This window comes from Bombina bombina, chromosome 5, assembly GCF_027579735.1.
Source record: "Bombina bombina isolate aBomBom1 chromosome 5, aBomBom1.pri, whole genome shotgun sequence".
NCBI lineage: Eukaryota > Metazoa > Chordata > Amphibia > Anura > Bombinatoridae > Bombina > Bombina bombina.
Window position 1 is genome coordinate 721,046,551 of NC_069503.1, and position 12,563 is coordinate 721,059,113.

General features: G+C 38.2%; 1 protein-coding gene across 2 annotated transcripts in view; it reads right to left on the bottom strand.

The window, feature by feature from the left end:
- RANBP9 (RAN binding protein 9) overlaps nucleotides 1-12,563 on the bottom strand; it is a 365,674-nt gene that overhangs the window by 147,211 nt on the left and 205,900 nt on the right. For both annotated transcript variants that reach the window (XM_053714757.1, XM_053714758.1), the window contains one exon: nucleotides 1,867-1,958. In XM_053714757.1, coding sequence (XP_053570732.1) covers nucleotides 1,867-1,958 — 92 coding nt within the window. The remainder of the gene's footprint in view (nucleotides 1-1,866; nucleotides 1,959-12,563) is intronic.

Sequence of the window (12,563 nt, forward strand, 5' to 3'; positions counted from 1 at the left end):
GCAACCACCACTATTCTCCCATCAGCGTGCCTAAAACCGCTTGTAAATATCGTGACAAGAGGACTTAGGGGCTGTACGCACACACTTGTTTCCAAGCACTTGTTCATCGGGACTCGACAGCTGCGTAATTGCGCGGCAAACGCGCAAACTCAAGTCCCGCCCATCGTGGACGGAAACGATTGCACAGAGCCCGGGAAAAATAAAGGCCTAGTAACTGAAAAACTTAAGCAACAAGCACCTTTCTAACAGTCTATTCCCCAGCGTCAGCTTCACAAAAATAAACCAAGTTATGCCCGCTACAGCACTCCCACATCTGAGCACTACAGAAACCTTCCAGCGCTCCTGGCTAAACATATTGAAATGCCGGACTGTCTGGAGGAAATAATAATATGCATATTGTCATCTTTATTATGCAGCACATGACATCCACATATATGCACCGGGATACCCTTAGCAAGGCCCATAAACTGCAATAATAGAGTACAGTCAGTTCTGAGTATCTGCTTTCAAGCCCCAGAAATAAAAAGACTGCACTTACCTCCATGCTGAGGAACAGCATGAAAATACCCACAGTGTCAAGAGGTCCACTCTTCCTCCTGAGGTCCTGTGAATAATGAAAGGTCTTAGGCAAATTCACTAAGTCCCCATCCAGGCAGCACTAATAAGGGAGGCGCAGTGAGACTAAAATCCCTTAAGTTCCCAAGCATAAGTGGATCATCCAGAAGCTGCCCAGTAATAAAATAGTACACTTTGGCACCATTTGAAAATAAAAAACTCTTGATTGAAGAATCTAAACTAACACCTCACTTTACCTCTTTCTATCACTAACATAGGCAAAGAGAATGACTGGAGTGGGAGGGAAGGGAGGAGCTATATATACAGCTCTGCTGTGGTGCTCTTTGCCTCCTCCTGCTGACCAGGAGGCGTAATCCCATAAGTAAGGATGAAATCCGTGGACTCGTCATATCTCGTAAAAGAAAAAAATATTTTGTGATTCAGATAGAGCATGCAATTTTAAGCAACTTTCTAATTTACTCCGGTTATAAATTTCTTTTCGTTCTCTTGGTATCTTTATTCGCAGGAATGTAAACTTACAGCTTGCTGATTGGTAAATGTAATCAGCAACCGCTATCCATGCTGCTGAACCAAAAATGGGCCGGCTCGTAAGCTTATACTCCTGCTTTTTCAAATAAAGATACCAAGAGAACGAAAAAAATTGATAAAAGGAGTAAATTAGAAAGTATTTTGTGATTCAGATAGAGCATGCAATTTTAAGCAACTTTCTAATTTACTCCGGTTATAAATTTCTTTTCGTTCTCTTGGTATCTTTATTCGCAGGAATGTAAACTTACAGCTTGCTGATTGGTAAATGTAATCAGCAACCGCTATCCATGCTGCTGAACCAAAAATGGGCCGGCTCGTAAGCTTATACTCCTGCTTTTTCAAATAAAGATACCAAGAGAACGAAAAAAATTGATAAAAGGAGTAAATTAGAAAGTTGCTTAAAATGGGATGCTCTATCTGAATCATGAAAGAAAAAAATTGGGGTTCAGTATTCCTTTAACAAAAATGTTTCTAGTAAAACTTATTATTTAGGTTTACCAAAATATACAAATAAAAAACTCTTGAATACCTAGGCTTGATGTGTCAGTAAAATACAACACAGAAATGTATGATATAAACTAGAAGGATTTAAAGCTGCTGCACTACTGTTAACAAACAACAGCATCAAATAACCATAGAAGTTAGCATAATAAAACATTGATTTATAGCCTGGTCTTTAAGATTATCTGTTCTTTCACCACAGAACTATCATGTCAGAAGATTTTTTATTTGACAGATTTCCCAATCGGGATCAAATCTTACCTGGGTAACTGTCCTGAGACTTAGGACTACGCCCCCCTAGGCATCTTACCTCACTGTCTGTACCATTTACCATTTCTATGAACTGTCGTACTCTGAAAAAGAAAAGTAAAACTTTTTACCACATTACTTTCCAATTTACACCTTCAACTGTATGGGATGAAATACAAAAAAACTTTGTAGGTTTCTCTGTCTAGCACAGGAAAACTACATTAAAAGACACTGTACACAATTAATTTCTATTGTAGGCAGCTGATGATTGGCTCGGGCACTTCAATCAGCAAATAAGCTTGGAGATATGAAGCCTCTATCAAAGGTGACCAATTATTGGATTCATGAATTCTCTCTACTGGAAGTTAAGTTGTAAGGAAACAGAAAAGGAAAAAGTGGCTTGCAAAAGTCTGAGGAAAGTTTGGACCGGTTTCTAAACACAAAGCCAAAAGGGTAGAATAGCAAACTTTACTACTCAAATAATTTAAAGTCTTTTGTAACAATAGTAAAGGCAGAAAAAGAACTCCCTATTCATATGTTACCAATACCATATCATTTGTAGGTAATATTTCATACCCCTAACCCCATCCATCTATGGGGAGGAGATGCTTGGGACAAAAATACTGGATAACAAGCTCAGAATTAATATACCAAGTACTGACTGGAAAATTAAGTAAGCAGTAATTTTATGCTTTTTAAGCAAACTTGATTTGTTAACCTGGCAGCAACCAGAAACACGATACTGAAGTTTAGGATTACTGAATTTTAGGTTTCCTGGTTTTTGGTGCAATACTTGTATATTTTTCAGGTTTCCCTTGAATGACCCTTTAAGAGACCATTCACCTAGGTCAAATCATTTGGATGATTAAAAACAAAGTCCAAACTACAAAATCTAGAGAACAGCTAAATAAAATATAGGAATTGCTATATGTCCTTTTCCGGATGCAAAATTTACTAAGCTCTACTCAATATGGGGTATTTATAGAACAAAGATAAGATTTGGCAAGAGAGACAAAACCATTTGATGGTAATCCAAAGGAACTAACAAATTTAACAGCAAAGGTCTAAAGGTATTAGATGAAAGCAATAACCTCCTGATCCCATCCTTTGTTTATCATGAAATCTTAGCTGTAGTAAAAACTTGATTTTCTAATCTCAGAGATGGAAATGCACAGCACAGAATTCTCAAGGATAACCCTACTTCTAATCTTTCCCTAACTGGCTTTAACAGATAATAACTGAAAATCAAAGCACTGTATATGAACATAATGACTTTGGCTATTCTTATTTGTAAGCTCAGACCAGGATTGGCTCCTCCAAACAGGCCAAGTGGTGGGTAAAGTTTGGCAATTGAAAAACAATTGCAGCAAACAAGATATTTGTTTTAAAAATAAAGGCTTGGCTGATGTGTTATTTTACAGTAAGACAAAACAAATGTCTTCTAATTACAAGGGGTTTGCTTTCCATTTAAGTGCCTGGAACCTCTATTTACTAAGATATGTTTAATAAGGCTGCAAAGAAAATGAGAGTTTAAAGTGAAGGTAATCTTTGATGAATGAAAGCCCGTTTTTAAAAATACTATTAAAAACAGAGGCACTTTCATTCATCACAGTTTAGAAGGCAGCCGTTTTGATTAAAAATTAACCTTTGTTTTTTTCACAGCCAGCGCAGCTTCCCCCACCCGGAGATCCTTTCTTCACATGTCATCAATGACTAATCTAGCTTCCTCCAATCACGGCATGGCTTCAGGCAATGACTACCCTGGGGGGAAAGCTGTGATTGGAGGAAGCTAGATTAGTCATTGATGACGTGTGAAGAGAGGATCTCCAGGTGGGGGAAGCTGCTCTGGCTGTGCAAAGAAGAGAGGTAAGTTTTTAGTCAAAACGGCTGCTTTGTAAACTTTGATGAATGAAAGTGCCCCCGTTTTTAATAGTATTTTTAAAATACTGGGGCTTTCATTCATCAAAGTTTACCTTCACTTTAAAGTTACTAGTTCTATGATAATCTAACTGATACAGATGGCTAAAGAATAAAACATATGAGGGGAAAGTGAAAGAATTCAGATCAAACAGCAAAAAAGATAAAATATTCCTGCCTGTCTGAGCAGCAAAAACATAAACAAGTCAGTATGTTACAGACATTTTTAAGGTTAAGGTCAAAGTTGAAAATAAAGAATAATTATAGAAATAATGGTGAAACTTATTCACCATCTAATTCCAACTATCTAATTATAAACAAATGAATAAACATTTAAAAATCAGTCCTAGCATCTGTAGTTGCTAATATATGTATATGTGATTTAATCATTTAAATAAAGTTATGCTAATTAGCATCTCTATTTTTTTCCAGAAAAGGTGGAAAGCTTTACAGTATCATATTCAATCCTGCAATAATGAGCATGTTAAGCAGGCAATTCCTCTTAAAAAAAATTAAAGAAAAGTAAAATAAAAAATAATAATAATAAAGAGTATACCAAACATACCTATAGGATAAATTCAGTTATGAGGAGTATAGCCACGTGCTGAAACCCTTCCCTCAAAGCTTCAACGAAAAAGAACATGCTACACAGATATTTAACAAGATTATCTAGAGCACTGGTTTTCAAACCTGTCCTCATGCCTCCCTAACAGGCCAAATTTTCAGGATTACCTCCGGTGAGAGGAGGTAAAATCATAAATTATGCTTACATGATAATTCCATTTCCTTCTGTATGAGTAGAATCCACGGCATCATTCCTTACTGTTTGGAAATACTGAACCTGGCCACCAGGAGGAGGCAAAGACACCCCAGCCATAGGCTTAAATACTCCCCCCTACTTCCCTCATATCCCAGTCATTCTGCTAAGGTAACAAGGAACAGTAGGAGAAAAATCAGGGTATAAATGGTGCCAGAAGAGAAAACAAATTTTGGTCCGCCCATCGGAGTATACGGGCGGGGACTGTGGACTCTTTTCATACAGAAGGAAAGGAAATTATCAGGTAAGCATAATTTATGTTTTCCTTCTTAATATGAGGAGAGTCCACAGCATCATTCCTTACTGTTGGGAAAACTATACCCAAGCTCTAGAGGACACTGAATGATAACGGGAGGGGGTAAAAGAAAGGAGGACCATAATCTGAGGACACCACAGCCTGCAAAACCTTTGTCCCAAAAGCTGCTTCAGCCAAAGCACAAACGTCAAATTTGTAGAATTTAGAAAAAGATGATGATGATTGATGTTAAGATCAGACACCACCTTAGGAAGAAAACCCAAACGGGTACGTAGGACAGCCTTATCAGTGTGGAACACCAGATAAAGAGAGACTCGTATTACAAGGCAGCCATTTTCAGAAATACGGAGCCCGTTGCAAAAACTTAAGAACAAGATTCAAACTCCAAGGTGGAGAGTTAGGGTTAAACACAGGTCTGATCCTGATCAGAGCCTTAATGAAGGATTGCAAGTCAGGGAGCTCCGCAAGCCTCTTGTGTAGCAAAACAGAAAGGGCCGAAATCTGTTCCCTCAGGGAACTGGCAGAAAGGCCCTTCTCCAGACCCTCCTGGAGAAAGGAAAGAATCCTGGCAGCCTTAACCTTATGCTAGGCAAAACCACGTTTTCACACCAGAAGTAGTAAGCTCTCCACACCTTATGATAGATGCGACGAGTAACAGGCTTACGAGCCTGAATTAGAGTGTCAATAACCCTCTCAGAGAAACCTCTTTTGGCTAAAACTAAGCATTCAATCTCCACGCAGTCAGCCTCAGAGAATCTAGATTTTGATGAACAAAGAGACCCTGTTCCAGCAGATCCCTGCGACAAGGTAACTTCCATGGAGGAGATGAGGACATCCCTACCAGGTCTGCAAACCAAATCCTTCGCAGCCACGATGGAGCAATTAGTATCACTGAAGCTTGCTCCTGCATGATGCGGGCCACTACACGAGGGAGAAGTGGTAACGGCGGAAAAATTTAAATTAGATTGAACCTCCAAGGCACTGCTAATGCATCTATTAGCTCTGCCTGTGGATCCCTGGAACGCAACCCATATCTCGGTAGCTTGGAATTGAGCCGGGACGCCATGAGATCTATCTCTGGTGTCCCCCATCTGTTGCAAATCTCCTCAAACACCTTGGGATGGAGAGACCATTCCCCCAGAAGAAAGGTTTGTCTGCTGAGGAAATCCGCTTCCCAGTTGTCCACACTCGGGATGTGGATTGCTGACAGTAAGCAGTTGTGTTCCTCCGCCCACTCCAGAATACGAGATACTTCCCTTATTGCTAGGGAGCTCCTCGTTCCCCCCTGATGGTTGATGTAAGCCACCGAAGTCATGTTGTCTGATTGGAATCTGATAAACTGGGACAAACCCAGAAGAGGCCAAGTCTTCAGAGCATTAAAGATTGCTCGATGTTCCAAAATGTTGATCGGGAGGAGGGATTCCTCTCGAGTCCATAGGCCCTGTGCCTTCCTGGCGCACCAAACAGCTCCCCATTCTGAAAGACTTGCGTCCGTAGTCACAATCTCCCAGGGTGGTCTCAAGAAGGATGTCCCTTGGGACAGGTGATCTGGACAGAGCCACGAGGAGATTGATTCTCTCGACCGGTTGTCCAGAGAAATCTGTCGAGACAGATCCGAATGATCGCTGTTCCACTGTCTCAGCATGCACAGCTAAAGTGGTCTAAGATGGAATCTGGCAAAAGGAATGATGAGAGCAAACAAATAGTCCCAAAAAGTATGTGTGTATATATATATATATATATATATATATATATATATATATATATATAATACACTTTATTCGTTATCCATTATCCATTTAAAACAGCATACAAAAATAGGATAAATATGAAAAGAATATGTAAAAAAAGAAGAGAGAGAGCGCACAAGAACGACTCAAGTGTAAATCTTTATTAAACACAATGCACACACTTTATATGTTGCACTTACTAGATAGAAATTTAAAATCAGCATTCAGGATAAAACGTTCAATCCTCAGCGTTCTCTGCCACCTTTGCACTGCTGCCTAGGATAGCAGTGTTTCTCCGATGTTCCGACACAAAAGGTAACAAGATCTTTATACAGGACTTTTCTGAATGTCCTGGTGAGCTTCTCTTATGCCTGGATGTGGAGGGCAGATAGTGCTTCAGTTTGAGCGTCGGACCTGTCAGCCGGTACCTGACGTGTTTCCCCCGGTCTACGGCCGGGCTTTCTCAAATGTATATTGCAGATATTTTCCCTTTTACCGCCCTTGGTCTTTAAACAACTTGTGACCAATCAGAAGCGGTAGGTGTGTTTCCTGGAGCAAATCCTTGACTCTGGTTTTAGGGTTATTTCGTAGTCAAATACAGACCAATCAAAATTTAGTAGGTGTGTCTGTTCAATGCATATACGATTATATAAAAAATCTGTAATGTCCAATTGTCTCTCTCAGACTAAAAGATAGAGACATAATGCGAAAGATAAAGTCTCTGTTAAATAAAAATCTCAGTTAAATAAATAACATAACAGGCTAAAAACAGGCTAAAAATAAAAAACGAGGGCATAACGCCTCCTCCAAATTTACAAGTTCTGGATATTGCGATCTCAATACAACAATACATGGGATGGCTTTTATATATGAAAAATAACCTTAGCATTCTAACGTTTCCCTGCATGTTGCAACATTGCGTGTTCTCGTTCTCACATCAAAAGTAAATGCAACATATTTAATAAGGTTTAGAAAATTATATTTCATACATTGTTATACCCAATAAATACTTATAACTTAATGAAATTGATGATTGCTTAAAAGGATAAATTGCTGTTATACAAATAACAAGAACCTTTCAGGGTATCTCACTGGATACTATATATACTTTGTTGATATAATATATTTATACTATTCTAAAAACTAATTTGATTGTTTAAAATAATTTTTTTATAAAACTGTAGAAAAAATTCTTAAGAACCATAAGATGAGATAAAAAATAACCAATGGATATATACACTAAAAGATACATATACATACATATATGTGCACACACATATATATATATATATATATATATATATATATATATATATATATATATATATACATAGGCATACGTACATGCAAACTTAAAATCCATATACACACATGTTATGTGCATGCAATATCAAGAACTTGTAAATTTGGAGGAGGCGTTATGCCCTCGATTTTTATTTTTAGCCTGTTTTTAGCCTGTTATGTTATTTATTTAACTGAGATTTTTATTTAACAGAGACTTTGTCTTTCGCATTATGTCTCTATCTTTTAGTCTGACAGAGATAACTGGACATTACGGATTTATTATATAATCGTATATGCATTGAACAGACACACCTACTAAATTTTGATTGGTCTGTATTTGACTACGAAATAACCCTAAAACCAGAGTCAAGGATTTGCTCTAGGAAACACACCTACCGCTTCTGATTGGTCACAAGTTGTTTAAAGACCAAGGGCGGTAAAAGGGAAAATATCTGCAATATACCTTTGAGAAAACCCGGCCGTAGACCGGGGGAAACGCGTCAGGTACCGGCTGACAGGTCCGACGCTCAAACTGAAGCACTATCTGCCCTCCACATCCAGGCATAAGAGAAGCTCACCAGGACATTCAGAAAAGTCCTGTATAAAGATCTTGTTACCTTTTGTGTCGGAACATCGGAGAAACACTGCTTTCCTAGGCGGCAGTGCAAAGGTGGCAGAGAACGCTGAGGATTGAACGTTTTATCCTGAATGCTGATTTTAAATTTCTATCTAGTAAGTGCAACATATAAAGTGTGTGCATTGTGTTTAATAAAGATTTACACTTGAGTCGTTCTTGTGCGCTCTCTCTCTTCTTTTTTTTACATATTCTTGTCATTTCAACTGAGGCTTGGATTCGCCATGTTTGACTAGAGCTGCGCAAGAGAGGTACTCGTGTTCTTGGAAAACTACAAGTGTCATTCGATTCTTAAAGGGGTATCTTCCCCTTTTCTTCAGAACTTTTTTATCATTCCATTGGAACCTTTTTGAGGCTAACAAGAGGTACTGTGTGAGAAAGTAACATCAGCCATCACACTTTTGTGGTTTAGATCGAATTGCTTTTTAAACTACGAATAAGTGATATTATAAATTATACCATTGTTGAATCGTATTATTTTTTAACTTTTATGAAATGTTCATGTGATTTTATGTAATTTTGTGTATATTTTATCAAAATATTTATGCATTTATATTACCTTTAGGATTTATTCAGGTGTTATCTCCCAGCTGGTCAATCAATTAATCAATATTTTTATAAATAACTCTGTTATCCTAGGGGTTTTATAGTTAAAGTTTTATAAATTATATTTTCCAATATACTATTTATTAGAATTTTATAAACAGTTTTTTGGTCACACGTATATACATACGTGCATATATACTATTGGTGATCCTTGTATAATTAGAAGGATACGGTTCTCTAACATATAGCGCATTCACTTTATTTCAGTTCTATAAATATGAAAAGATTGGTCTAACGCGTTTCGGCTAGCTTATTTCCGTATTCATAGACCCTATCTAGTAACATCTTACCTCTCATTATATAGGTCTCTAATTACAATTCAATCATATGCATCTGTTTCATTTTGAATTTAACCCATTCTATTCTAAAATGGCATGAATGATTCTTATTTAGTTGCAAACTATGTAATATATAACTAAACTATATTGGATGAAAGAATATAATAATAATTACAGATACGTAATTAGAAGAATACATAAAGATACCGCTAACTAACAATGCTACATACCTATATAAGCGATATAGTAATCATTTTATATGTAGATAAAACATAATTTATGTAAGAAATTACCTGATAAATTCATTTCTTTCATATTAGCAAGAGTCCATGAGCTAGTGACGTATGGGATATACATTCCTACCAGGAGGGGCAAAGTTTCCCAAACCTTAAAATGCCTATAAATACACCCCTCACCACACCCACAAATCAGTTTAACGAATAGCCAAGAAGTGGGGTGATAAGAAAAAAGTGCGAAGCATAAATATAAGGAATTGGAATAATTGTGCTTTATACAAAAAAATCATAACCACCACAAAAAAAGGGTGGGCCTCATGGACTCTTGCTAATATGAAAGAAATGAATTTATCAGGTAAGTTCTTACATAAATTATGTTTTCTTTCATGTAATTAGCAAGAGTCCATGAGCTAGTGACGTATGGGATAATGACTACCCAAGATGTGGATCTTCCATGCAAGAGTCACTAGAGAGGGAAGGATAAAATAAAGACAGCCAATTCCGCTGAAAAAAATCCACCCCCAAAAATAAAGTTTAAATCTTATAAAGAAAAAAACTGAAAATATAAGCAGAAGATTCAAACTGAAACAGCTGCCTGAAGTACTTTTCTACCAAAGACAGCTTCAGAAGAAGAAAACACATCAAAATGGTAGAATTTAGTAAAAGTATGCAAAGAAGACCAAGTTGCTGCTTTGCAAATCTGATCAACCGAAGCTTCATTCCTAAACGCCCAGGAAGTAGAAACTGACCTAGTAGAATGAGCTGTAACCCTTTGAGGCGGAGTTTTACCCGACTCGACATAAGCATGATGAATTAAAGATTTCAACCAAGATGCCAAAGAAATGGCAGAGGCCTTAGAATGCAATGATTTCTCCTTAGAATTCTTAGGATTAGGACATAATGAAGGAACCACAATTTCTCTACTAATGTTGTTGGAATTCACAACCTTAGGTAAAAATTTAAAAGAAGTTCGCAACACCGCCTTATCCTGGTGAAAAAACAGAAAAGGAGACTCACAAGAAAGAGCAGATAATTCAGAAACTCTTCTGGCAGAAGAGATGGCAAAAAGGAACAAAACTTTCCAAGAAAGTTATTAAATGTCCAATGAACGCATAGGTTCAAACGGAGGAGCTTGAAGAGCCCTCAGAACCAAATTCAAACTCCAAGGAGGAGAAATTGACTTAATGACAGGTTTTATATGAACCAAAGCTTGTACAAAACAATGAATATCAGGAAGATTAGCAATCTTTCTGTGAAAAAGAACAGAAAGAGCAGAGATTTGTCCTTTCAAGGAACTTGCAGACAAACCTTTATCCAAACCATCCTGAAGAAACTGTAAAATTCTCGGAATTCTAAAAGAATGCCAGGAAAAATGATGAGAAAGACACCAAGAAATATAAGTCTTCCAGACTCTATAATGTATCTCCCTAGATACAGATTTACGAGCCTGTAACATAGTATTAATCACAGAGTCAGAGAAACCTCTTTGACTAAGAATCAAGCGTTCAATCTCCATACCTTTAAATTTAAGGATTTGAGATCCTGATGGAAAAAAGGACCTTGCGACAGAAGGTCTGGCCTTAACGGAAGAGTCCACGGTTGGCAAGAGGCCATCCGGACAAGATCCGCATACCAAAACCTGTGAGGCCATGCTGGAGCTACCAGCAGAACAAACGAGCATTCCTTCAGAATTTTGGAGATTACTCTTGGAAGAAGAACTAGAGGCGGAAAGATATAGGCAGGATGATACTTCCAAGTTAGTGACAATGCATCCACTGCTTCCGCTTGAGGATCCCTGGATCTGGACAGATACCTGGGAAGTTTCTTGTTTAGATGAGAAGCCATCAAATCTATTTCTGGAAGTCCCCACATTTGAACAATCTGAAGAAATACCTCTGGGTGAAGAGACCATTCGCCCGGATGTAACATTTGGCGACTGAGATAATCCGCTTCCCAATTGTCTATACCTGGGATAAGAACCGCAGAAACTAGACAGGAGCTGGATTCCGCCCATACCAGAATTCGAGATACTTCTTTCATAGCCAGAGGACTGTGAGTCCCTCCTTGATGATTGATGTATGCCACAGTTGTGACATTGTCTGTCTGAAAACAAATGAACGATTCTCTCTTTAGAAGAGGCCAAGACTGAAGAGCTCTGAAAATTGCACGGAGTTCCAAAATATTGATCGGTAATCTCACCTCCAGAGATTCCCAAACCCCTTGTGCTGTCAGAGACCCCCACACAGCTCCCCAACCTGTAAGACTTGCATCTGTTGAAATTACAGTCCAGGTCGGAAGAAAAAAAGAAGCCCCCTGAACTAAATGATGGTGATCTGTCCACCACGTCAGAGAGTGTCGTACAATCGGTTTGAAAGATATTAATTGAGATATCTTTGTGTAATCCCTGCACTACTGGTTCAGCATACAGAGCTGAAGAGGCCGCATGTGAAAACGAGCAAAGGGGATCGCGTCCGATGCCGCAGTCATAAGACCTAGAATTTCCATGCATAAGACTACCGAAGGGAAAGATTGTGACTGAAGGTTTCGACAAGCTGATATCAATTTTAGACGTCTCTTGTCTGTCAAAGATAGAGTCATGGACACTGAATCTATCTGAAAACCTAAAAAGGTTACCTGAGTCTTGAGGAATCAATGAACTTTTTGGTAAATTGATCCTCCAACCAGGATGTTGAAGAAACAACACAAGTCGATTCGTATGAGATTCTGCTAAATGTGAAGACTGAGCAAGTTCCAAGATATCGTCCAAATAAGGAATACCACAATACCCTGTTCTCTGATTACAGACAGAAGGGCACCGAGAACCTTCGTAAAATTTCTTGGAGCTGTAGCTAGGCCAAACGGCAGAGCCACAAACTGGTAATGCTTGTCTAGGAAAGAGAATCTCAGAAACTGATAGTGATCTGGATGAATCGGAATATGCAGATATGCAA